The sequence below is a fragment of the Manis javanica genome, chromosome 6 (assembly GCF_040802235.1).
Source record: "Manis javanica isolate MJ-LG chromosome 6, MJ_LKY, whole genome shotgun sequence".
NCBI classification, from domain to species: Eukaryota; Metazoa; Chordata; class Mammalia; order Pholidota; family Manidae; genus Manis; species Manis javanica.
Genome location: NC_133161.1, coordinates 120,014,234 through 120,039,869, shown reverse-complemented (window position 1 = coordinate 120,039,869; position 25,636 = coordinate 120,014,234). Strand labels below are relative to the sequence as shown.

Genomic DNA, 25,636 nt, shown 5'->3' with positions numbered 1-25,636 from the left:
TCACCACTCCTACGCAGTCCTTCTGCAGACCCATACATTTTACACACTGCCATCCACAGTGGCAGCAAGGCCATTGGTTATTTAATGGAACTTTCACCATCCTCATAATTTGCATCCCCTTCTCCATTTTTTGACCCAACTTTTTTTTTCTGAATATTATTTATTAAACTTAAGGCTTTATGAATTTGGCATAAAGCAACTACCCTTCCCAAATTCCTTGTATATAAAATTGTGCCACTACATTATTTATAAATAACAGCTACAATCATTTAACTCCTCTTCTTAAAAATCATTTTGCTCTTTACTTACAGAATGACATCTAAACCACAAAGCCCACAATAAGTAGTCTTCTTAAATCTGGTCCATATCCTACCTTTCCAACTTTGTTTCCCATTATTCACCTTCATCAATCCTACAACTCTTCCCTTTTTCAAAAATGTTTCATAGATTTTTGTCTTTCTTTGTAATTTTCCCTCTACCTGGAAAATATTTCCCAATACCTCTGTTCTCTAAACTTGCACACTCTAATCCTATTTAGTCTTCAATACCCACCTGATTACTACATTAGCTACAATTCTTTGAAAAAAACATCTCTATTGCACTTTATCTGAACAACTCTTCTGGCAATTACTTTCTACTTTGGGTTAAAATATCTCTTTCAGAGCCTCAGTATCCCATGTCTGTAAAACAAAATATGCTTTAATCTATAGGACATCTCTTTATTCTCTACAATACTTGTTCTTTTGCACCTCTGTGCCTTTACATATGCCAAACCTATCACCCTATTTCTCTCTGTATTTCTCTATATAACCTGCCCCTATACTTTTTACCTTTGCTGTCTGTGAGATACACCCCAATTACTCCAGATTATGCTATATTCTGAACTATTCTTGCAATCACAATAGCTTCAAATGGATAAGCTTCTTCAAGAAATAATGAATTCTAGTGGAAACAAACTATCTGATATTCGACTATTTGTTCAACATAATATAATACCTATTATAACACTGATTGGGACAAAAAGGTTAAGGGAATAAAACCCAACTCTGATCTCAGTACATATGAATTTAGCAAGTGGATAAAATATTAATTACAATACCATTTACTTACATTTTGTGCAATATTTTTATTAAATGCAAAAAACAGAAGTTCTTATATTTTACTAAAATGGACTAGCTCAATAAATCCAAGTAAGATAAACTCTGAAACAGAATTCAAATAAAAACAGTTATAGTTCTTAGGCTAGATGGCAGCCCATGCAATTTTTGAAAACATTAACATAGCTTAATGGGACTTCTGTCCAAAACGTACAAGCTAAGGAGTTAACCATGTTCAAATTTTACAATGCAGTTGCTGAAAGGATCAGCATAAAGCGCTGTAACGTCTCCGGCACCTTGCACGAGCTTGCTAGGGAGGCCATAACAAAGTACCAGACTGGGTAGTTTAAACAACAGAAATTAATATTCTCACAGTTTTGATGGCCACAAGTCCAAAATCAAGATATTAGAAGATTTGGTTTATTCTGAGGCTTCTCACCTTAACTTGTTGATGCCCATCTTCCTCCCGTAACTTCACAGGGTCCTCTCTCTGTGTGTGCCTGTGTCCTAATCTCATTATAAGGACACCAGTCATATTGGACTAGGGCGTACATGATCACGTTTCACCTTTAATTACCTCTTTAAAGGTCCTATCCGAAAACAGTCTCATTCTGAGGTACTAGGGATTGGGACTTCAACATAGGAATCTGGGAGTGGGGGGAATACAATCCAGCCTGTAACACATTTAATTGTTTAAGGAATCTGGCACTGCCTGGCACTCAGTGAATCCTCAATATATAGGAGCTATTATTAAGAAAAAAGAACCTTCTTTAACCTTCTTTACATTCCTTCTATAATGGCACGCAGAAATTTGCTGTCACTGACAGTCTTACACCTAGATTATGCATTTGGATTTTCATAAATGCATCAGCATATCATGATGGAAAGAAAGGCAAGAGAAGAAATTGAAGTTTAGAGAAATTTTCACTCTTCCGTGTATTCTTTACTTAAAGGGATCTGAAAGACTTATGGGATAAGGCAAATATGAAGAGTTTTTAGTATTAGACCTCCTTTCCACTTGGCCAGACAAGTTTGCCACAGACACAGATCTAGGAAAGGTGAAATATGACTTGGCCTCAAAATGAGATACTTACCATTGCCTGTATCTCCTCATCCCACCAACTCCTATGCAACAAAACAGGTACACTAGCTTTTCGAAAATGCCAGTGCATATTTACCTAATTTTATTTAAGAATTTTTTGATATGTATTTTTAATTCAAATTATATCTATAATATCTACAAAGCAACCAGACAGATATTGCCATCTAAAGGAATTTTCACAAATCATATAACTATTAAAAAACCCTTCTTAGTAATTTGTTACATGAATTCAATTATTTTAGTTAATAGCTAGCATTTGAGTGCTTACAATGTGACAGGTACTATACTTATGTACATTTATCTCATTTAATCCTTATAACCCTATGAAAAGGCATATGGAAATACTTTTACATAGGGATAAATAAATTTTTGATGATGTAGTCTTTTTTAAAGAAGTTTATTAAGATGTTTCTCACAAACTAGGGAAAAGCTTATTTACCAATAAGGAAAAAAAAATCTTTATTTTACAACACAAATGAAAAAACACCAAAGAGATTTTGGCACCTTAACTTTGATCAACTGCAGAGTTCCTGGTTTCCAGTTCTTTTAAATTAGACTTTAATGTAGTACTGAAAGTCTTCAGAGAGAATACCAAATCTATTCATTCTAGAAATGATGAAATAGCCCTGACACTCTCCTTGAATTTATCCTACACTCACACATGTACACTAATAGAGTTCATACATAAATCCTCCCTTTCATATAAACAGAGATTAAGGTTAAGTACGATATATGATACTACCTATTTTTTTTGAAATGACTACTAGTACCAAAGCAGAGTAGAACACAAATGTTACTAGAACCAGTAATTCCTTTTTTACTTCAAATGTGTAACACTATTTTAAAGCCTTTTTTAATATATAGGCTAAATAAAAGCTATTTTTCTTTTACGAGAGAAATGTACGAACAGTACCCTTAATTATACCCCTGCAAATAGGACATTTTCTTAGAGAAGGGGCACATTCTTGGCATACTACCAGATGGCCACAAGGAATGAACACCACGGAAACCTCTTTGTCCATACACACTTTACAAGTTCGTTCTTCTTGCAGTCTCCTCAACTGTTCTTCCAGTGACAGACCTAACAAAAACAAAAAAACTTTAGTGAAATTCAGGTTCTCCTTTACCTTCCATTAAAAAAGTAACAATAGTAAGGGTAATATTTCGTGTTGGTCTTAAGTCTTAATTTTGTTTACCTGAAACATCTTCTGTTGGAATATACTTCATATTCTTTTCCACTGAGGAATAAAAAACACAAAAAGCATCACTCTACCAAATACAAGACTGCTTTACATACTACCTATTTTTTTTCATTTACTATCTATTAAACAACATAAATCCTGGCTATTATCACGAATTATTTAACGATACACCCAGGTAATAAAAGACTTCATTTTTTTAGAACAAGTTAAACACATAGAACATAGTTTGCTAAATTTGTTTTGTGTGTCAAATATAAAGAGGAATCCCAAGGATTTCTAAAATAAATTTACCAACAAACTCACCAAATAAATTCTCATATAATGCAGAGTCAATTTCTTTTAGACAAGTTTTGAAGATGTTGGCAGCAGCATTTCCTTTAACTAAAATGGTATCAATTAGTTCTCTTGCTTGTAAAGGTATCTGTGTTTTTTGTTTAATAATATCATGTTCCTGTTTATTAATTACATTGGCCTTTAAAAGATTATCCAGGATAGGAAGCACACACGTCAACTGCTGAAAGAGAGCCATTCTATTCCTCCGAATTAATGACAAATCATCTTCATTTAAAAAAAAAAGAAAAAATCCATTAGATTTTAAACTGCTCCAACTTATACAGCCACTAACTAGCAACTCTACAAACAATTTAGGCACTAAATAAATAGAAACTCGAAAAAGGAGGACAAGATTACTTGTTTGCATTCAAATATCTGTTACTTGGAAAACTTCCAGGCGATTTTGCTAAGGCATATTATATAGTACACACACTGCCTCACTTTTTCCACTTTTCAAAGTCTACATATTAACATGTCTTAGGATCCTGCTTTACTCTGTTGAAAGGAAGCAGAGAGTTTAGGAGGACAATAAAAATCTCATCTCTGTACTTTCCCCCATGGAATTAATAATACTGACTTATATTTGCATTATATCACTTTACTTTTATAAGTACTTTCACATGAATTCTCTGATTAATATAGAGATCCTATCAATTAAACAGAGCAGGTATGACTGTGTCTTATTTTCAGATAGGTAGAAAAAAGCTCAGCCAAGAACGAGCAACATAAGATCACAGAAAGAATCAGTTGCAGAACCAGGTCTCCTAAGTTAGTACCCTCTTCAACCCCGTATTAGGAAGCAGTACTGCAGTGCTGAAGAGTTTGAGTTGTGAAGTCAGGACAGACCTAGAACCCCCATGCTGGCCCCGCCCCTTCTGTGCCCTAACCTACAAATCCCTCAGTTTCCTCATCTGTAAAATGCAGATGTTTGCAATATCTCACTTAACTTTTATAGCAATCCCATGCAATATGTACTATTACTACCAATTTAAAGATGAGAAAGGTAATAAACAGTCAATCTGGTAACCGACAGAGCCAGGATTAAAACACAAACCTATCTCAGTCTAGAAGTCAGACTTAAAGCATTCTGCTACATAGCCACACAGTAAGGTTCTCTTAAGCTGTTCTTATCATTACTTACAAGCTTAAATAGAAAAAGTGTCTTCTAACCCAAACACCCCAATTTACTATCCATGCTGGCTCTTTAACCCTATCTTTTACATACCAGTCTCCATGTTCCTGGAAAGCAGGCACCATGATTTACTCAGCATTTGTCACAGGGACTTATGCTCAACTAGTATTTGCTGAAGAAATGATTACTTAAGAAGACTTGTTTTGGGAGTCTGAGGTTTAACATAATCTGGATGATTACCAAAATCAGTTCCCTACTATCTTTGGATCTGGCAGGAGCTTCTCATCAGACCCTAGGATTTCATCGTCAGTTCTACTCTTTGTATAGGATCACTTAGCAAGGATTAGAGGGTCAAATACCATACTAAGAAAATGATTTGAAGAACTCTAACAAAAGTAAAAATAAGACCTGTATCCAATTTTGAGATCTTGCTTTATCAAAACAATTTAAATTTGTTATATATGAGAAAGAAATGCAACATAACTTAAGAGTTATGCTAAAATACTTTGATTAACATAAATCAGGGGACCTTATTGGAAGGTAAACATACAGAAAAAAGCTGTAGACACTGGTTCCCAACTAGGGCAGTACGTTGCTCACAGTGGAGAAGGGGATGCGTGGTTTGCAAACGACTGGTGGCTGCTACCAGCAGTTGGTAGACAGACGAGGATGTTAACTGTCCTGTAACACGTGAGACCTCGAAAAAGAATGCAGAGGACTAACACCCCCAAATACCTGATGCGATTTCTTCAGTTTGTCTTTCCTTCTCCTCTTCTCTTTTTTCAATTTCAGCATTAAGAAGTGCTGACACAACATCATTAACTGTTTTGTAATTCTCTCCAGTTGTTAGGATTTTACGCTGAACTGTCTGTTTTACCAAGCTTCTACTGAAGCCCATTTCTAAGGCAGCTTTAACCACAGGCGTATTCATCATGACTGCATCTTCGGAAGAACTTTCTCCAGGTCCAAAATAAACTATTTGAAAAGACATGTACCAATGTTAAATTCCACAAACACATGGAGAAAAATAATGACTATGATATAATCTTTAGCCTCACGCTAATTATATCCTGATAAAGGAAATGAGCTATATGCACCAATTACCTATAACTGCAATGAAAATTTTGAACTTAGTAAGGATCAAATGAGAGTGTAATAACATGCCATACTTTTTAAAAATATCACTTCCTAGGCTACATCCTAGACCTACTTAATGAGAAACTCTCTAGGAATGAGGCTTAGAAATATGATCTTTTAAAAATTCCAAAAGTGACTCAGATGTATAGTCACTTTTAGAAATGACATGCTACACAAATTTAGAAGTGAGAAATTACCTTACTTCAGCCAGGAAAATGGGGGAAATCAACAAAGACATGGAAAAAGTGGCATCAGAAGTTTGGACTTGAAGGATGGATAGTATCTAGAAAGGTGGACAGATGAGGCAGAAAGAATAGCAAAACTGGGAAGAACAATAAAATGGAAGTCTAGTTCACACAAAATATATCTAAAGATGTAAAAAACTGGTTAAAGAAAGTGGTTTCAGATAGAGACATGCTCTGGAGAAAATAAAGCAGTTTAAAGTGATAAACTAAAAGGCAAGAAGGCAATTTAGACAAAGTAATCAGGGAAGTATTTTCTGATAACAGATCAATGAAATGCTAGCTGAATGGCACCTCTATGAAAAATTACAAAAATAACACCATTCTTCAAGGTACTTTACTGCCATCTGCTGGAAAACTGTTAAAATAAACATATAAATATACTATGGCTACAATGTGTAGTGGCTCCTTTGCTCAAACCTATATGGAACCCTCATCTGAAGAGAGAATACCAGAACAAACACTTGAATGATGAGGAGTGAGCTCGAAAATACCTGTAAAAAGTCTTTCAGGCAAAGAGAATAACAAGTGAAAAAGCTTTAAGTTAAAATTTTGATATATTCAAAAACAGAAAGCTGGTGGTGGAAAGTTAGGAGGGTGACACACAGATCACGAAGGGTTCTGTGAGAAGTTTCTATTTTATGTAAGTTTGCTAGAATATCCTAGGAGGGTTTCAAGCAAGGAACTGATAAAACCTGATTTGTTTTTTTAGGAGGTGATTCTGACAGCTTGTGATAGACTTTAATGAGATAAAATGGAATCAGGGAGACCTGTTAGAATATTATGACATAAGATAGCAGTTTGAATTAGGTGGCGAGTGGCCGAGTTGGACAGAAATGGACAGAAGTTGGACAGATTTGGGGCATACCACAAAGATAGACATGAAAGAACTTCTGGGCTTCTAACAGATAAATATATAAAGTAACAAGAAGAATCAGGGATGATGCCTACCTGGAGTCAACTTTTTAACCTTAACAAGTGGGTACTGTTGACTGAGATGAGGAAGACCAGAGAAGAAGCAAAGAAGGAATGAAGGACAGGGAGAAAATGCGTTTCAACTCTGAAACCTCCATTATAAGCCAAGTAGAGATTTAAACAGATATTGGACATGCCAGACTAGAGCTCAGGAAATGGAGAATAAATTTGAGCTGAGTACTAAGAGATACTCCATCATTTATCAGTTTAAAAAAGGAATAACCACCAAGGGAGATTAGTCATAATTAACCATGGAAATAGGACAAAAGCAGGAGTGTGGCATCTAGAAAGCCAAGCACTGAAGTTACCTTAAAGGATGCAGGAAAATGACAATAGCAAGATTACTGAGAAAATGTCCCCAACTCAACAACTTGGAATCCATCCACAAAGTGCCTTTGCAGGAGCTTTAGGATCTGTGTAGAAGATCACAAAACCCCAGAGCAGTCCAAGACCAAGGAGGGATGCTTTGAGAAGACAGGCCCCTACTCAGACAGCTGACTCCCCAACTGTGGTCCCGGCTACAGTCCCAGGAACAGCTCTGTACGTGTCAGGACATGGCTATAGCCCTATTCGGCTTGGTCCTATTACTAGCATCACACACCAAGGAAATGGAGAGGAGTCGTGCCTACCATGCTTTGGGCAATAAGCACACAGACCTCAGTCCCAGCTGTGGAGACTGAAGTTGCCTACAAATCAGATCCAGCCATGGCCCAGGAGCCACTAGAGGTAAATCTGCCAAGCTGTCAGACTGTAGATTCTGAAAGGGCCTTGTAACTGGGCTCCAACCCATCCAAGTCACAGTCCCCAAACAGTCCTGCTGGCACAGGGACCTAACATTCCTGACTGCACACCCAGAACTCCTGAAAGGACTCTATACTTGGCTCCAACCCTTCTTAGCCAAAGAGCATGAGAACTACTGGCACAGGGACGTGACAGGAAATCTGCTCCTGAGGAGATCCTAAAACAGTTCCAGCCTCTCCAACCAGTCAGGTCGCAGTCCAGTTCACCAATGGACCAGGCAAGAGACATGACCATCTATGCCTCCAAGCTCTGCAGACTTCACTCTTGGATGTAGAAACTAAAGCAGCCTTGAAGCTTAGCTCCAGCCCCTCTCAGCCATGATCCAGGGCCAGTCCTGCCCACTAAGAAACCCTTAAATGACCAGAAAGGAGCCCTTCCAGGGACCTGGAGGGAACCACACCCATGTGCACATCTGGTAATAGGCCCACCATCTGAGGACCCACTGTGGACCCTGAAGCAAACCCTTGTCCCAACATCCTAATGAACATGTTGGAGGCAGTCCCATTCACCAAGGGACCAGACAGAATCCATGCAGCCCAACCCCCTGGTAATAACCTATCAACCACAGCCATGTGACTGGATAGAACTAAGCATGATTGTGGTTCCTGAGGTAAATCCCATCAGCCAAGGAAACTGAAAGGAGGTCTTCACCTGCCAAAACCAGTCTATAAAGACTGAAAGGGATGATTGATCCTTCAAATGCACAGACACCAAGGCAAAGCTATACATTATCATGAACAACAGGCAAAGCAAATATGACACCACATGGTTGCCACAAGCCTTCAATTTGTAAACAACATAGTATCTGTGAAATGCAATAAAGTACAATTAAAAAGGGTATGCTTGTACTGGAAGTCCTAAACAGAATAATTAAACAAGAAAGAAAACATCCAAAGAGAAAAAAGAGGTAAAATTGTCTGTTTGCAAATGACATGATCTTGTGTGTCCAAAACCCTAAAGGCTCCATCAAAAACTGTTAGATCTAACAAACAAATTCAGTAAGACAGCAGGATGGGGGGGGGGGGAAACCAAAAAATATTAAAATCAGTTACATTTCTATACACAAAAATAAAATATCTACAAGAGAAATAAAATAATCCCACACTTACAACAGCATCAGAAGCAAAAAATGCAATTATACCTCATTTAAAAAAACAATAAAATCTTAAGAAATTTAACCAAGGAGGTAAAGATCTGTACACTAAAAACTAAGACATGATGAAAGAAACTGAAGACACCAAAGAACTGTTAGATCTAGTAAACAAATGCACTAAAGTTGCAGGATAAAAAAAGATTATAATCAGTTACATTTTTATATACTAACAATGAAATATCTGCAAGAAAAATAATCCCATACTTACAATAGCATCAAAAACATAAAAATGCAGTCAATTACGCCTCAATTAAACAAACAATAAAATCTTAAGAAATTTAACTTAAGAAATTTAAGGAGGTAAAAGATTTGTACACTGAAATCCACAAGACACTGAAGAAAGGAACTAAAGACACAAATAAATGGAAATACATTCAATGTTCATGGATTGAAAGAATTAGTATTATTAAAATATCCATACTACTCAAGCCATCTACAGATTGAATGCAATCCCTATCAAAATTCCAATGGCCTTTTCTTCATGGAAATGGAAAGCAGTTCTAAAATTCATGTGAAACCAAGAGACCCCAAATAAGGCAAAGCAATCACCACAAAAAAAGAACAAAACTGGAAACATCACACTTCCTGATTTCAAACTGATTACAAAGCTTTGGTGATCAAACAGTATGGTACTGGCAAAACAGACATATAGACCGATGGAACAGAAGAGAGAGCCCAGAAATAAATCCACACATAAGGGCAACAATTATTTGACAAGGGAGTCAAAAATTCTCAGTGAGAAAAAAAGTTATCTTTCCAAAAAATGGTGCTAGGAAAATTAGATACTCACATGCAAAAGAATGGAACTGGACTCCTAACTTACATCAGTCACAGAAATTGACTCAAAAAGCACTAGACTTAAATTTAAGACTTGAAACTATAAAACTCCTAGAAGAAAATGTAGAGATTATGCTACTTGACCTTGCAAATGATATTTTGGATATGACACCAAAAGTACAAGCAACAAATAAAAAATTAGTAAGCAGGCCTACAACAAACTAAAAAGTTTCTGTACAGCAAAGGAAATATCAACAAAATGAAGAGGCAATCTACAGAATGGAAGAAAATATTTGCAAACCATGTATTAGGTAAGGAATTATTATCCACAATAAATAAGGAACTCAGCTCAGTAACAAAAAACAAATAATCCAATTAAATAATGGACAGAGGACTTGAAAAGACATTTTTCTAAAGAAGAACTACAAATGACCAACAGGCATATGAAAAAATGCTCAACATCACTAATCATCAGGGAAATGTAAATCAAAACCACAATGAGATATCACCTCACATCTGTTAGAATGGCTGGTACCAAAAAGACAAAAAACAGCAAGTGTTAGTGACACTGTGGGGTAAAGGTAAACCTTATACACTGTTCAATGGAACTTAAATTAGGGCAGCCATTATGGGAAACAGTTTGGAGGTTCTTCAAAAAGTTAAAAATGAACTACCATATGATTTAGCAATGCCACTTCTGTGTGTATACCTGAAGGAAACAAAAACCACTATCTCAAAGAGGTGTCTTCACCCACAAGTTCACTGCAGTTATTCACAATAGCCAATACAAGGGAATACTTCTAGGTGTCCATCAACAGAACAACAAAAATGTGGTACTATATATGCAGAGAAATATTATTCACCCATAAAAAAGAAGGAAATCCTATCATTTGCAACACCAATGGATGGTCTTTATGAATAAGTTGTGGGGATTTAATATACAGCATGGTGATTGTAGTTAACAATATCATGTTATATACTTGAAAGTTAGTAAGATAGTAAATCTTAAATGTTCCCACCACACACAAAAACACTAATTATGTGAGGCAGTGAATGTGTTAACTAACTTTAACGTGGTAATCATTGAACAATGTTATGTGTATGAAATCAGGCCATTGTACACCTTGAACTTACACAATGTTGTATGTCAATTATATCTCACTAACGCTGGGAGGGAAAACAGATGAAGCATTCAACTTTTTCAAATGCTGCTAACAGGTCAGTAGTGGACTTTCTAAGATGGTGGCTTTTGTTGACCTTGACAAGAACTGTTTTCAATAGAACAATGTGAAGAATGGAGAATAGGCACAGACAAATCTTTCCATGTATTTTGCCATAAAGGAAGCACAGAAATGAGACAAGAGCTGGATGGTAACATAGGTTCAAGGAAAGGTTTTCTTTTTTGACTGGCTATGGTACATTAAGTTTATATGCTAAAATAAATGGTTTGGGGAGATTGAAAAGTCAATGATGTAAGAAAGGACAGATCACTGCCAAAGCACAGTTCTTAAGTTGGCAGGAGGAGATGAGATTCAGATGACTGAGGACAAGTGGAAGAGTTGGCCTTTGGTAAGGACAAGGACAGGACATCCTTTATTAAAGAAAAGAGAGTATGTGGATACATTATATAGACTGGTGGTTTTGCTGGTAAGAAGATGAAGTAGTTCTCTTTTGATTTTTATTTTCTCAGTGAAGCAAGGTTTAAGCTAAGAATAATATAGGAAAGAGAGTGTTAGAAACTTAGAAAATGTTCAACAGTCATTTGGAAGTTTGGCCAAGTGATTTTATTACAGAACTGCAACCGGATGGCAGAGCAGCCCACTAAACAGCAGTGGTTAAAAATGTAAAGAAAGAACAGTCAGCACTACTGTCTTTTCCACTTCTATTACACAACATAAGAGTTATCACATACCCAAGTATCTATTTTGAAAGTCAAACACTACCAAATCCTCAACAATCCTCCCGAGTCATGGTTCCTAGGGCTCTCATACATCTCGGTCACCTTTTCTGGTCCTGCTACAAATCTAACAATATCCCTCTTTGAAGTGGTGCACCAAGACTAAGCACACCCTTTTCCAGTGCAGTGCAGAAAATAGTGGACTATTTTCATCACTATTTTGGACACCATAACATATGTACATTACATACATTAATTAAATGCCAGATGTGGCTAAAATTAAGTTCTAACCAGAATATTATCTTTGCACTAAAATACTATACACTTGATAAACACCTAACATCATGATCAATTCTTAAATCATAAGTGACCTGGGCCTTTTCAAACACACTAGCTCATAGCAAACTTTTCCTCTTTGGAGGGCTTATTTGCACTGCTCATTTGGTATTCTTTAAGCTATTTGCTATGGTTGTTTTTCTTGTGCATTTCTTGTATTTTCCTCCCTAGTTGCAATGTCAGTACTTAAAGAACAAGACTAATATACTTCCTGGAATCCTCTAGAAATGGCATGTACCTTGGTAGACATAATATTTATTACTTCCTATGACCTCAGAAATCATCTATTTACATGCTTTTGGTGTTAACATTCTTACGAAAACTCCCATTCTATATTTGGAATATTTTCATACATACTTGGTGGATCAACATTTTCATCTCCAGGAGCATCAGAAGTTGACAAGAGCTATGAAACAGAAGAAAAATCAGTGTGTAGAATCAGAAATCTCAACATGAACAGAGCAACACTAAGACAAGTTTACCTTATATACATACTCTCTTTAAACTGGATAATTTACATGCTTCTTTGTTTTACCTTAATCATCAAAATGTCCTTAAACTTCACCTACTTTCACGTTAGAATTCAAGCATTTCTAATTTCAGGAAAGTAGCAAAAAGTATTAATGGTTTCTCCTTCCATTGAGAAAGTCATACTTCAGCTAGATCACTCTCAGAGGTTCCAAACTTCTAACAAGTTATTTTTTCTTTGTTGTTCTGGAAAAGATGGAGGAGAAACTAAAGATCCTCCTCCAACCAAACCAGAAACTTTACAGTGGCACACTGAGTGATTTTTCAAAAAGCTAAAATCAAAAACAATCTTTTTTAAAAGCCTTGAACAATCTAGTTACTAAAATAAAAATTAAAGGTGTCATTAATCTGAATATGAAACATGTAATTATAGTTCATTAAAAGATGTAAAATCACTTCTAGTAATAGTTTTGTAATTATTGAGAATTCAATGTTGCCAATTACAAACACTTACTTACCTGTTCAAGGAGGTGAGGATATCTAGCTTGAATCTCATCAACAAATTCTTGCCCTTTCATGCGTATCAAGAACTCACATCTAAAACATAAGGAAAATTATTTTTTAAAAATGTTTATACCAAAAATATAACCTCATCATTCTAGAAAAGTAACTTTCAAACTCTGATTGCACCCCATAGTACAAACATTTTACATCACAACCCAGTACACATACTTATCTAACAGGAACTTGTCATACAACAAACTTACTACATGTTGATACATTCTGCCATTTTCTATTTAAATACATTAACACACTAAGTGTTCTGACCTCAAAGCAGCACAAGCTAAGGCTTGAAAAATGCTGTTCTAGATAAATTACTTTGGGAGTTTAAAAGAGTTTCAGAAACCATAATTTGGCATTCCTAAAATGTGACACTTCACAGTATAAGAATTGTTAATCTTTCTCCAGTATCTATTCTTTCATTACATTTGAAGTACAAACTTCCCTTCAAAAAAAAAAAGTAATATCAAATATTTTCATCTATACATAATGTGTTTCCCAAATACTTGTTTTCAAACTACTGGAACTTCTCAAAGGTGTTCCAGGAAGTTCACATAATATCTGCTTACATTTCATTCCTTTTGTTTTTCAACAAATGGTGTTAGACAAATCAATATCCATATGCAAAAACAGTGAACCTCAACCTATGCCCACACTACATACAAACTAAACTAAAAATGAATCATACACCTAAATGGAAAACCTAAAACACATAACGTCTAGAAGAAAACATAGGAGGAAACTGTTCTGTTAGGTAGATTTCTTAGCTAAGAAATCAAATATCTTTTTACCATAAAAGATAATACTGATAAACTGACATCATCAGAATTAAACATTTCTACTCATCTAAAGTCACTGTTAAGAAAATGAAACCACAAATTTAATGTTTACAAAACACATCTTTAAAGGACTTGTATCCAGAATATATTAAGAACTCCCAAAACTTAACAATTAAATTGGGCAAAAGATTTAAAGACACTTCACCAAAGATACATAGATGGCAAATAAGCAAGTAAACTCACCATCATTAATCATTAAGGAAACATTAATTAAAGCCACAGTGAAATACCACATCTAGTAGAATGGCTACAATCAAAAAGACTGACAATACCAAGTGTAATTAAGGTCTCATACATTGCTAGTGGGAATTTTTAAATGGTATAGCCACTTCAGAAAACAATTGGGCAGTTTCTTATATAAAGTTAATACAAAACTTACCATACAACCCAAGCCAATCCTATCCCTTAATTATTCACCCAAGCAAAATGAAAACATACATCCACAATGTTTATTTATGTTTAGAGTGGCTTTATTCATTATTGCTCCAAACTGGAAACAACCCAAATACCCGTCAACTGGTTGGTTAATGGGAAGAATCAGTAAAGATCAGATAAGCACGCTCAAGCCTAAACCTTATCACCCAAATAATAGAGCTAGTTATCAGTGTTCTTGATCTCTATATAATTTTGAATTATTATGGGACTGATTACTTTATATTCATGATTAAGGACAGAAAGTATAATGGACCCTGGCTGTCCCATATATCTCCCCCTTCTCCAATAAATTCTATGAAAGAGATTTCTGTCTGTATACACTCTTTCATTCCAGCATCTAAAATAGTATCCAGTAGGCACCCAAATATTTGATGAATAAATGACCTATGTTAAATACAGTAATGATTATCCATTTTGGCTTCTCATTTACTAAGATTAGAGATTATTCACAATTGAAATGAGTTATTTTCAGAGGTTTTTACAAAAAGCACCCCAAGCCTTTTCCCTTATTTTAGCCAAGCCTTTTCCCTTGTTTAGCCATTTAAAACAAAACACAAATTACAGAAACGAATTTTGCTTTGTTTTACAAAGGACAAACTGTAGCAATTCAAACACTGGAACTGGAAATCTGTCTTTATCTTTTTAATACAATATTTGTTACATTTCAAATGACATGTACACAATCCCATGAAGCCAATTTGAAATGTTATTTAAAACTGAGTTTAAAACACGCTTTTTCCTATATAAATAAAATGTCATTTTTCAAAGTTAGAAAGTAAAAATGTATCCTGACATATTATAAATATTAAAGATATTTTAAAATGTAACTTTTAACAATGTACTGGCCCATAATAAATTATTTATTACATCCAATTTCTTTTTTATCTCATACAAAAATGACAAAAGGATTTTTTAATTTCCTAAAGGAGTTCAAAAGATCCTCACTACTGTGAAAGGCAGTCACATGTCAAAATATTTTATTATATGATTTCACCTATATGAGGTACTTAGTTAAACTCTTAGAGACAGAAAGTAAAATGGTAGTTTCCAGGGGCTGGAGAAAGGGGACATGGAGAGTTAGTAAAAGTTTCAGTTTAGGAAGATGAAAAAGTCCAGAAATGGTCAGTGGTAATGTGTGAGGAACAATGTGAATGTACTTCACACCCCAGAACTATATATTTAAAAATGTTTAAAAAGGTACATTTCATGTTATGTATGTTTACCACAATTTTTTACATAACATTATCTAGTTCAACCCCCTCATTTTACAGATGAAGAAAGAGGCTCAAAAGGGTCACACAACTTGTTCAAGCTCACAGAGGTATTCAGTAAAACAATCAGAATTAATTTCTAATTCTATTTCCACTAACACCACCTGTAAATTCTTTCTAGGCTGGAGTGAAAAACAGGAGACACTGCTAGAATGCCTAAAAGAGCAAAGTGACATATCACGCAAGATAAAATTATACAGAAAAATAACTTCGAATTATAATCAGTTTATTACATGCATTTTTATATGTCTGTTTCCTAAATCTATTTAAATCTTAAATCCCTCCTTTCCTTTTTCCCTTACCTTTCTCTAATTCATGTTCTTTTTGTTCTATTTTACGTATCTTTATAATCTTTAAAGCAAAATGGAAAAATGTGTGAATGAAATTAGGACCATAATTGTAAATGAGTAAGTTAAATTATATCCTGAATACATGGCTTACAACAGAAAACACAAAACATTTTTTATCAAAATAATTAATTTTAAAATTTGGTATTTTAAAAGGCTAATTCCCCAAAGCTATAAAAGCAGCTTCGTTATACTGAAACATGAACTTAATCATGCAAGCATGCCTACTTCTTTAATTAAGCACAGAGTTTTGTGTAAAAATACCTTTAAAAACAATTACCTTGGAAACCACTTGGCATGTTCTACCCATGGGTCATCTCCAGATTCCCAACACCTTAAGCCACCATCACAACAAAAGCATTTGACATCATCATTGCGACCTAAAGAAAACAAGACTAACACTGAATACACATGTTCTAATACATAAATCAAAACAAGCTAGATAAAACAGAGCTATATATTAGTTTGTTTCTTACCCACATAATAGAAACCGGCACTTGCAAGCTGCTCAGGCTGAACTGGTACACTGGAGGGCCAGCACACGAATGTTCTCAGTCTTGCTGCATGCGTCTGCATGCTCAAATTTGAAATGCTAAACCTCAGCATTTCCACAGAATTTTCCAAAAATGGACAACTGGGGAAATGTCTCCGATGTTCTGACATGGCATCATCCTTCGGCTCCCAGTTACTTAGTGTCCCACCACAGGCAAAGCAGGCCACCCTATCTCCGGGTCCTAAGTAATAAAAGCCAGCTCTTGCCAATTCTAATGGTGACAAGAAGGTTAATGGCCACATATGATAAGTAAGAAATCTGGCTTCTTCGGTACTCATTGCATAACTGTAAGGGTTAGTCCTCAATGGGGAGAAGTCTTCAACTGCTCTAGAATTAACAGGGTTTGGTGAAAGGTTGGAATACGAATCACTGAATGAGCTACTAAGTCCCAAACTGGGAGACAAACAATGTGTAAAACTGCTTCTCATTGGAGAAGTATTGTTAGAGGCGGATTCCAGACTAGCAACAGAAACCAGATTCTGAATAAAGCTACAGCTAGGATACAGCTGTTTATGTTTTTCAACAGGATTGTCTCCTTGCTTCCAGTTATCCAGCATCAGGCCACAACAGAAACATTTGACCTTGTCATTCACACCAGTGTAATAAAAACCAGCACGAGCAAGACTCCTCTCTGAGACAGGAACACCCGCAGGGAAAGCTGAGTATGTAGACATTCGGTACAGTTCACATGAAAAATCATATTTCATTTTTTGTTTGCTGCCAACTGTCCAATTTGATAAGATCGCCCTATCATCCATTACACTCTCAATTTTTGATACGAGGGACCTGGGACAAGTCTTTGGGAGGTAGTTTTGTGCATGAGTGACTTTACTTTTTGATAGCTAAAAACTTTCACGTGAAATTTCTCATCTCTTCACACGAGTTTACCATAAAAAAAACCAAATCACTACACCTTCTTCACTGAATTTACACCTAAGTTTACACTAAAGTAGGATGAATTTCTCTCCTCCTAAATTATCAAGATAATATTTTTTGAGATGGTATCAACTCTTTTAGATGAAACTCAAGTGCTATTTGCTCATTATTTGGTGTAATGCTAACCTAATGGCCTGAAAGAAGTTAACACACCCCTAAAAATGTTGATTTTTCAAGGTTTCTATTCCCAAAATTGTAAACTATAGAATACCTAAATTATGCCTTTAATTTGCTCTTGCTTCAAGCTACAAAGACAGGATATCAAAACAATTATTATGATGCTACAAGAGGAAATAAACATCTGCAGGCTTCTTTCCCTACAAGCACTTTAATGAGTTTTTAAAAAATCTTATTTTCTAGTAAACACAAAGAATTAAAGTCTTAATATGGTCACATTACATGAAGGCTAATTTCACATAGCTTATTACCATAGCATGTACTTAGTGGGCTCTATAACTTCAGCTAACAACTTTTGGGGACATCAAAACCCACAAACTATGTTGAACCTATATGTGTTATAATATGTATAATGTCAAATGAAATGACTTGCTTAAAGCTCACAAATTGTTAATTCTTCCATTTTTGTCAAATATGGTCTATGTTTCTATTTCCTGCAGTATCATGTTTTCTTAACTTTGTGCATCACTTTACTATACTTAACCGAGAGTACTTTCTCCATAAACTCAGTTAACCATAAAACTTCCACAATAGAAACTTTTTACACTGCATTTACAACTTTGACAACATGTCTTTCATTTAAGAATCAGGCATCTATACCATTCACTCTGTAATTAAAGATAAATCATCAAGATACAGCTTGTCCTTTCTACAGTTATTGCAAATGCCTAAAAAATACAATATTACCAAAAGAATTGCTTCTTAGATGCAACATACGAGTAATTAACCCTACTAGCCTTCTTCCTCAAAACCCTCCATATTTTAAAAATATGATTCATACACAAAATTACACTCCACAAAATTCAAACTATATCCCTTTATAAAGTTTCTGGGTCTCCATAATGGGATTTATTACTGCAGGGGAAAAAAATGTGGGGAAAAAAAGCAGACTCTTCAGGGATGTAAATCTGAAAAGAAAAGAAAAAAAGCTATTTTAGAAAACTGTATTTTCATGGTAAATAGAACTTACATTCTTTAATTTATTCAGTAAAGTCTAAAAATGATTTATACTTTTAGATAATACACCTAATTCCAGCGTCTTCTAATTGGAAAGCTCTTCATTAAAACAAAAGCAATATACTCACCCTTACACTAAGTATGTATGTGTGTATATACTAAGTATGTATATACACATATTTTTTTTCTTTGAAGACAAATGGACATATTCACATAAGAACATATATTATCTTTGGCCTCCTTCCCTTTTCTGGTGACAACTTTTAGTAATTTAAGGATAGTATCTCCCCCAGTTTGCTAGAGGCAAAAGGCAGCAGGTGGTGAAAAAGACAGACTACACCATCAACAGCAGTAGAGCTGTAACTGGGCAGTAACGTTATTTTTGTAATGTCAAGTCTCCACAGGACTAGGCAAATTTATCAGTTAAGAGTAAAATGCATCAAGAACGCATTAATATAATATAACTCTACGATTCCTAAGCAACAACCACAGAAAACAAAAACAAAACAGCACAATGGCCTGCGGAGCACGGGCCTCAGGATGTGACCACCTGCATAAATAAATGCTCTGGTTACACAGGGACTTGATAGCATGTATTTACAGATTAATCCACAGCACCACACTGTGGATTTTGCCCTCTTTATTCAAAATACAGCGGGTGGGAAGGAGTAGAGTGGAAGGGAAAGGAAGCCAAACTAAAGGATTTACCCATTAATTTCCTGGAGTCATTTCTCACCATACACAGCAGACGCCTGAAGTGGCGGGGGGCAGTTGGAACTATCTGAAATGTGAGATCTCCCCGCCACAGAGTTATCCTTGTACGAACATATTAAAGGAATACGGAGGGCCGAGTTTAAAATCCTGCGGAAACGCTGAGAGAAGACATCTTGGTCAAAACCCAAGGGCCGTAAAAGTGGACGGCGGCCAGAGCAGGCAAGCAAACGGGTCAATTTAAAAAAACTATTTTCGACTGCAAGTGGTGGAGCTGGAGCCTCCGAATTAAATAAAAGGCTCGGGAAGAGCAGCGAGCCTGGACCCCGCGCGGAGGGCCCCAGGCCTCAGGCTCCCGCCCGGCCTCAGCTTCAAGAAGAGGGCCTCGCGCGCCCACCCGCCTCCCGTCGCCCGGAAGGAGCCGCACTCACCGAGGAGCAAGCCCAGCAAACACCGACATAGCACGGCTGCCAGCGGCCCCCGCCAGCCCAGGAGCAGCGCTTCGGAGGGGAGAGCAGCCCGGCGCACTGGGCCCAGCGCTGCCGGCGCCCCCCACCCACCAGCACCCACGCTGACGCGCAGTGACGTCACCGCGCCCGGCCGGGGCCCTGCGTCCCCGCCGCGCGAGGGCGCCCGGGAGTCTGCGGCCAGGGGACGCGGGGAGAAGGGGGACGGTTCCCATCAGGTGGGTGTTTTCGTGTTTAATCCCGCGGTGTGATCACCTCAACGTTTCCTTCTCTCTCTGTCCCGAACATTCTCCAGACGGGGACTTGGCGAACCGAGGCGAAGAGTTTGACCCTTGGACAACCCTGCGGAAACGCCCCTGCGCGGATGGTTTCGCTCTTCTCCCCCGGCGCCACCTCCGCGCTGCAGTCCAGCCCCGGGCAGAATTCCTGCGGTGTGACCGCGCGCTGTGGACGACTGCGGCTGCGGATGCAGTCCGCCTGGTGGCATTTTCCCTTCAATTAAGTAAAGAGTTGTAACAGTTTTTAAACAATTGTAACCCTTTTTCCTTAAGAGTGCAGCTGCTTAACAACATTCAGTTGGCGTGGAAATGAAAACGAAGTGTTGGAAAGTAGAACAGCATCAAAAGATTAATTTTTGAAGGCTTGATTTTATAATCTTTTGGACAAATCTGTTTTATAATCACCAAAGAATCTCGTACTTTTAAACTTTTGTTAGTTTTTAAACTTCCTTTTGTGTTCTGGAGACATAGGCACTAACAAAAAAGTGTCCTTACTTCAAAAGTTCGTCGCTGGCAACGTGAATGGTATTTCAAGCCAGGTTTCACTCCCAGTTTTTTCTGAATGTGACTAAAATGGAATGTATACACTCATATGTGTGCATATGTGTAAAATCGTACTTGAACCACAAAGGATCCCAATTATCAATGAAATTTTTAAATGGTTTAACTGTTACTAAAAATCTTGGTTTTACTGGGCTTGGACGTTGTCTCAACCTTCTCCAATAGTTCTGTGAACATGATAATACGCAGTAAATGTTACATTGCAGCGAACAAATTTTTTAATTCATGTTCTGTTGAAGATACTCTTTGTCAATGAAATCGGATGCTTTCTTTTCTCAGGGGAACTCCAGGGGGGCAAACTTTTTTAAAAACTTCCAAAAAACAAGCCACTTAATTAGGCAGCCAGGGGAATTCCAAGACCCTGAACCATTTCCCATTTCCTGTCCCTGTCATTTCTGCCTGCCAGTCAGTCACAGAACAGGAGGTCTTCTGTTCCAAGTTAATAGTAAAAAAAAAGTATTTGTAACAGTCTGTGTGATACAGAGAAAAATGCCATGACTCCCAGTGACTAAAAACTTCCAAATATGCACATGACTTTTGGTAGTCGTTCAGTATTTAGTTGAAGCCACTGTTTCTCGGAAAGTTACAGAACGTTCCTTATATATGTGGGAAAATATAAATAGCAAGAATTGTTCATTTTGAAGTCAAGATTCTCTTTTTCAGTTATGTCCAACCAAAAAAGTAAGATAATGAATATACTTCAGTATAAGGAAAATTGTGGATTTCAAAAACTCAAAAGCCTATTTTCCCCCGGAAGTATGTAATAATATTCAGGTATAATAAATACTACTGTATTACTTTAAATGTTTAAGACTTTGTGGTATAGTATTAAATGTATTCAGTTACCCATTGATCCAGTTCATCTTTTTCATATTTCTAGTAGAGTTCTGGAAGTGATTTTTAAAAATAGAGTCTGTATTTCTGCTGAGGTTGTCATCCTAATATTTTTAACATTTGTGTAGAAAAAAATATTTGTAGAATTCAAGACAATTTGAAAACAAAAAGTAAGATTGAAGGGACTTATCCCCTAATGCCAATTTGTATAATGAAGCCATAGTAAGACAGTAATGTATTAGCATAAGGATGGACAAATGAACAAGAGCCTAGAAAAAGATATATACATTTATATGTTACAAATATGAACTTGAGGTAGGGCAGGGACATGGGCCAAGCATGATGATTAACTTTTACTTCCTAAAATGAAAAATGCTGAGATAGAAACAATATAGTAAGAACAGGAGGGACTCCATCTTAAGAATACAATTCCATTTTTAAAAGTAGAAAGTTGAGAGAGAAGATTCATATTCTCTGGTAATCAGACAATGGAACTAAACAACCTATCATAGGGCAAGGCAGGCAGTCTTAAATGATATGTCCCCACTCCTTGAGGGTAACCACTATCTTGGAGAAGAACAGGATAAATAAATCCCTTGTGTTGGGTTTATTCAGCAGAATCAGCAGGAGGACCGATAATAAAGGAAAGGAGATATGGTGCCTCTCACCAGAGACAAGCACCTTGAGACCACAAGTCAAGCCTATCCCCAACACCACCCCCTCTGCCCCTCGCCCCATTCTTGAAAGTCTTAAAAGACAGAGTGCTCAAACTTTCAGTGTGCCTTCTTTCTGAGGATGCCCTCACTTTCCTTTCTTTAAGTGCATACTTTCAAGTAAAGCTTCCTCACTGCTCAAATTATTGTGGTTTATCTCTTTGCTATTTCATCTTATTTCCAAGTCTTCACTCTGTCTCCACTTTATTCCTAATAAGTAGGAAGAGGCTGCTAAGAGCTCAGGTTACAGCCTACATGTTTCTGTCACCTGGGTGACCAGAACAGAACTGCCATTGCACAATCTGTTCTTAGTAGCCTACCTGAAAATCTCTCTTTGGGATGTTCTCAGAACATAATCTAACTCCATCCTGTGCTTCATGGCTCCCTGTGGGTAAAATTGCAATATTTCCAGAATCTCTCACCTGGCTTTAGTACATCTGCATATCAATAGGTGTTTCCAAGGGGTGGAGAAAATGTGTCCATCTACATGTCAATGGGTACTTACAAGGGCGGGCAAGGGTTTATCTGGACCAGAGAGGTTGGGTGGGGCTCTCTTCTGCTGCAGCCTGGTCAAGAGACAGACTGGTCAATTGCTTGTAAGAAATAAACAGGTTTCTTAAAGTTTATTTCTTCCTTTGACTGATTTCAGTTTCAAAAGTATTTTGCCCCAAGATCTTCCCCCCAGAGTTACATCTGGTGGTAGTTGACAGGACCTCTGAACCTGAGATCTGTCTAAATGGCCCTTTAGCTATTGTGCCATTTTGCTGTGGGACTCAGTGTAGGTCCCTTTTAGAGTACACAATACACTCCTGCCAGGCTCTAATGACTTCTTCAAAGGTTAAAGGCAGGCTCCACCAATGGGCTACAGCCCACATTGTCTTTTCCCCACATACAACAAACATTGATGTAACCATTGGGCCACATCAGAGGCAGGCTTTCCTTCTAGCCCATGTACTTGGGCCAATTCATCTGCTTCATTGTTTCCTGGGGATGCCAGTGGTAAATGGCCAGTCACATGATATACAGTAACTATTTTAGTGTGGCTAGAACTCTTGCCCCCAATGGGGCCAGTGACCAACTAACCAGTTGACATGGTACCGAGTCAGCAGCCACACAGTCAAGCCCCGATAGGCAGCCCAGCTGTCAGTGCAGACAACTACAGGGAAGGTCTCCTGGCTAATCACAAGCCACACTGCCTGCAGCTCTGCCCATTGACTGCTCTGCCCCTCACCATCTTTCATCCATATTTTCTCAGTCTTAGGATGGAAAGCCACAGCCTTCCATTTTGGGGGCTGCCCACAGCTGGAGCCATCTGTGTATCATGCATCTTTGGGTATAGGGGCTCCTCCCTCCCAAGAAGGGCTCTTACTAATGGCTCTAAAGTAAATTCTTCCTGTTTTCCACTGGTATATATCACTGGCCCCAATAAGCACTGGAATTCTTCACTCAAGGGGCTAGTAGAGAGGGCACTATGCTGCTGTAGGTATGCACCCCAACTGGCCAGTGTTGATGTCTATGCCACACCACTCCATGGTTTTTTGGTCCAGTCTCACACCCACCCTGCAATGGGATAGGTGGGTATTACTCTTATCAAGGCTGTTCTGGTGATGGGTTCTGTAGCCAACAAGCTGTGGTACAAGGCAGCCAGTTGTTTCTCTATTAAAGTGTACCATACCTCTGCTCCTTTCTAGAGTTGTGACCAGAATCTAATAGATTGCCAAGTTCATTCAAGCAGCTGCCAGACACCCCAGCCATAACTGTCTTCAGTTACATGAACATCCAGCTCACAGGCCTTGATGGGTCTATCACACTCAAGCCCTGCAAAGCTTTGCCGATTTTGCTGTAGAAGGTAGATGCACAGGTCTCATCCCAGTCCCACCTGACACCTTTTCATACCAACTGGTATAAGGGCTTCAGAATTTGTGCCAAGTGCAGGATAAACACTTTCCAGGAGCCTAGAAGACCCAAAAGCTCCTGTAACAATGCCACAGTTGTAGGGATAGGAAAGACCTGGACTTTATCTATGACTGCTTCTGGTATAACTTTAGTCTTACCCGACCAGACAACCTGTAAGCAAACCAGGTCCCTGAACCTTGGTGCTGTTCACAGCCCATTCTTTCTCCTGTAGATGTTGCAGCAGTCTAGGTGCTGCACCTTCTAGATCTGAAAGAGAATTAGATGTGAGCATGACATTATCAATATAATGGTACAGCCACACCATTGGCAGTTGCTCCCATGCTGCCAAGTCCTGGGCTGCAAGTCCATGACACATGGTGGGGCTGTGGAGGCATCCCTGTGGAAGGACAATTAATGTCCATTACCATCCTTCCCAGGTGAAGGCAAATTGTTTTTGTTTCCTGTTCTATGTCAATGGAAAAGAAGGTATTAGCAAGATCCACAACATAATGATATGTTCCTAGTTCATGGCTGAGGGTATCCATCAGGTCTACAATAGAGGAGGAGGTAGCACACAGGGGGTATGACTTTATTCAATTCTCTGTAATCCACAGTCATACTCCAGGAGCCATCTAGCTTTTTACTGGCCACACTGGGGAACTGAAAGGACTGTGGGTGGTCTTCATAATACCCACCATTTCCAGTTCCTGGAGGGTTTCTCCAATTTCTTTATGCCCTCCAGGCAATTTGGTATTAATCACCCACCAAGGCACAGAAAAAGCTATGGGCAGGTATTTAGCACATGCCCTCAGAACTGCCTTCACCATACATTATCTTCAGTCTGAACTCACCCTACAGTGGTCTTATCATTCATTTAAGAATGATATCAATCCCCAAAATATCTTCAGGGATGGGATATACACAGTATATTCCTCTGGGGGTAGATGCCGTATTCCCAGTGGGATTCAGGCCTCTTTCACTCTGAGAGCCTTACCACCATGTCCATCTATAACAGCAGGGGTCCCGAGAAACTACTCAGGGTTGCCATAAATCAGTGAACATTCAGCTCTTGTGTCTACCAGAACCAGGACATGTTGTACTGGAGACCAATGAATTGATATTTTAACATGTGGCCTCTGGTCACCAGGGCAGGTACCTTGACCCCTAGTTAAACCACATCCCTCAATAATCTTCTTCTGTGGGTTCAGGTGAGGTTGGCTCACTTTCCAGCAGGAAGTCCTACATACAGGCCAGACTTGTCACTCTGTCTCTGGCCTCTGCTTCTTGGTCCTCAAAGGCTGGAACTGCTGCTCCAGTTTCAATTGTTGCCATAGCTCCAGTAAGATTCTGTTTGACTTCCCATCTAATTTCTCTCTGTCTAGTCCTTCCTGTATTAAATCAACAAATGTCTGGGTCCTTATGACCATCACATGGCCCTTTAAATTCTT

At 37.7% G+C, this 25,636-nt stretch overlaps 2 protein-coding genes across 2 annotated transcripts; one reads left to right on the top strand and one right to left on the bottom strand.

Annotated features, from left to right (window-relative positions):
• Positions 1 to 2,580: 2,580 nt before the first annotated feature.
• On the bottom strand, positions 2,581 to 20,232 carry BIRC2 (baculoviral IAP repeat containing 2). Its single transcript, XM_017647655.3, has 9 exons — positions 19,871 to 20,232; positions 16,582 to 18,679; positions 16,386 to 16,485; positions 13,171 to 13,249; positions 12,542 to 12,590; positions 5,602 to 5,841; positions 3,705 to 3,959; positions 3,396 to 3,437; positions 2,581 to 3,280 (listed from the first exon to the last, which is right to left on the bottom strand). The coding sequence occupies exons 2-9, from the start codon at positions 17,414 to 17,416 to the stop codon at positions 3,087 to 3,089; spliced, it is 1,794 nt and encodes a 597-aa protein (XP_017503144.1). The 5' UTR covers positions 17,417 to 18,679; positions 19,871 to 20,232; the 3' UTR covers positions 2,581 to 3,086.
• Positions 19,320 to 21,597, top strand: LOC118971005 (uncharacterized). Its single transcript, XM_037010769.2, has 3 exons — positions 19,320 to 19,386; positions 19,739 to 20,124; positions 20,202 to 21,597. Exons 1-3 carry the CDS (start codon positions 19,320 to 19,322, stop codon positions 20,406 to 20,408), a joined length of 660 nt encoding a protein of 219 aa, XP_036866664.1. The 3' UTR covers positions 20,409 to 21,597.
• The last annotated feature ends 4,039 nt before the right edge of the window (positions 21,598 to 25,636 follow it).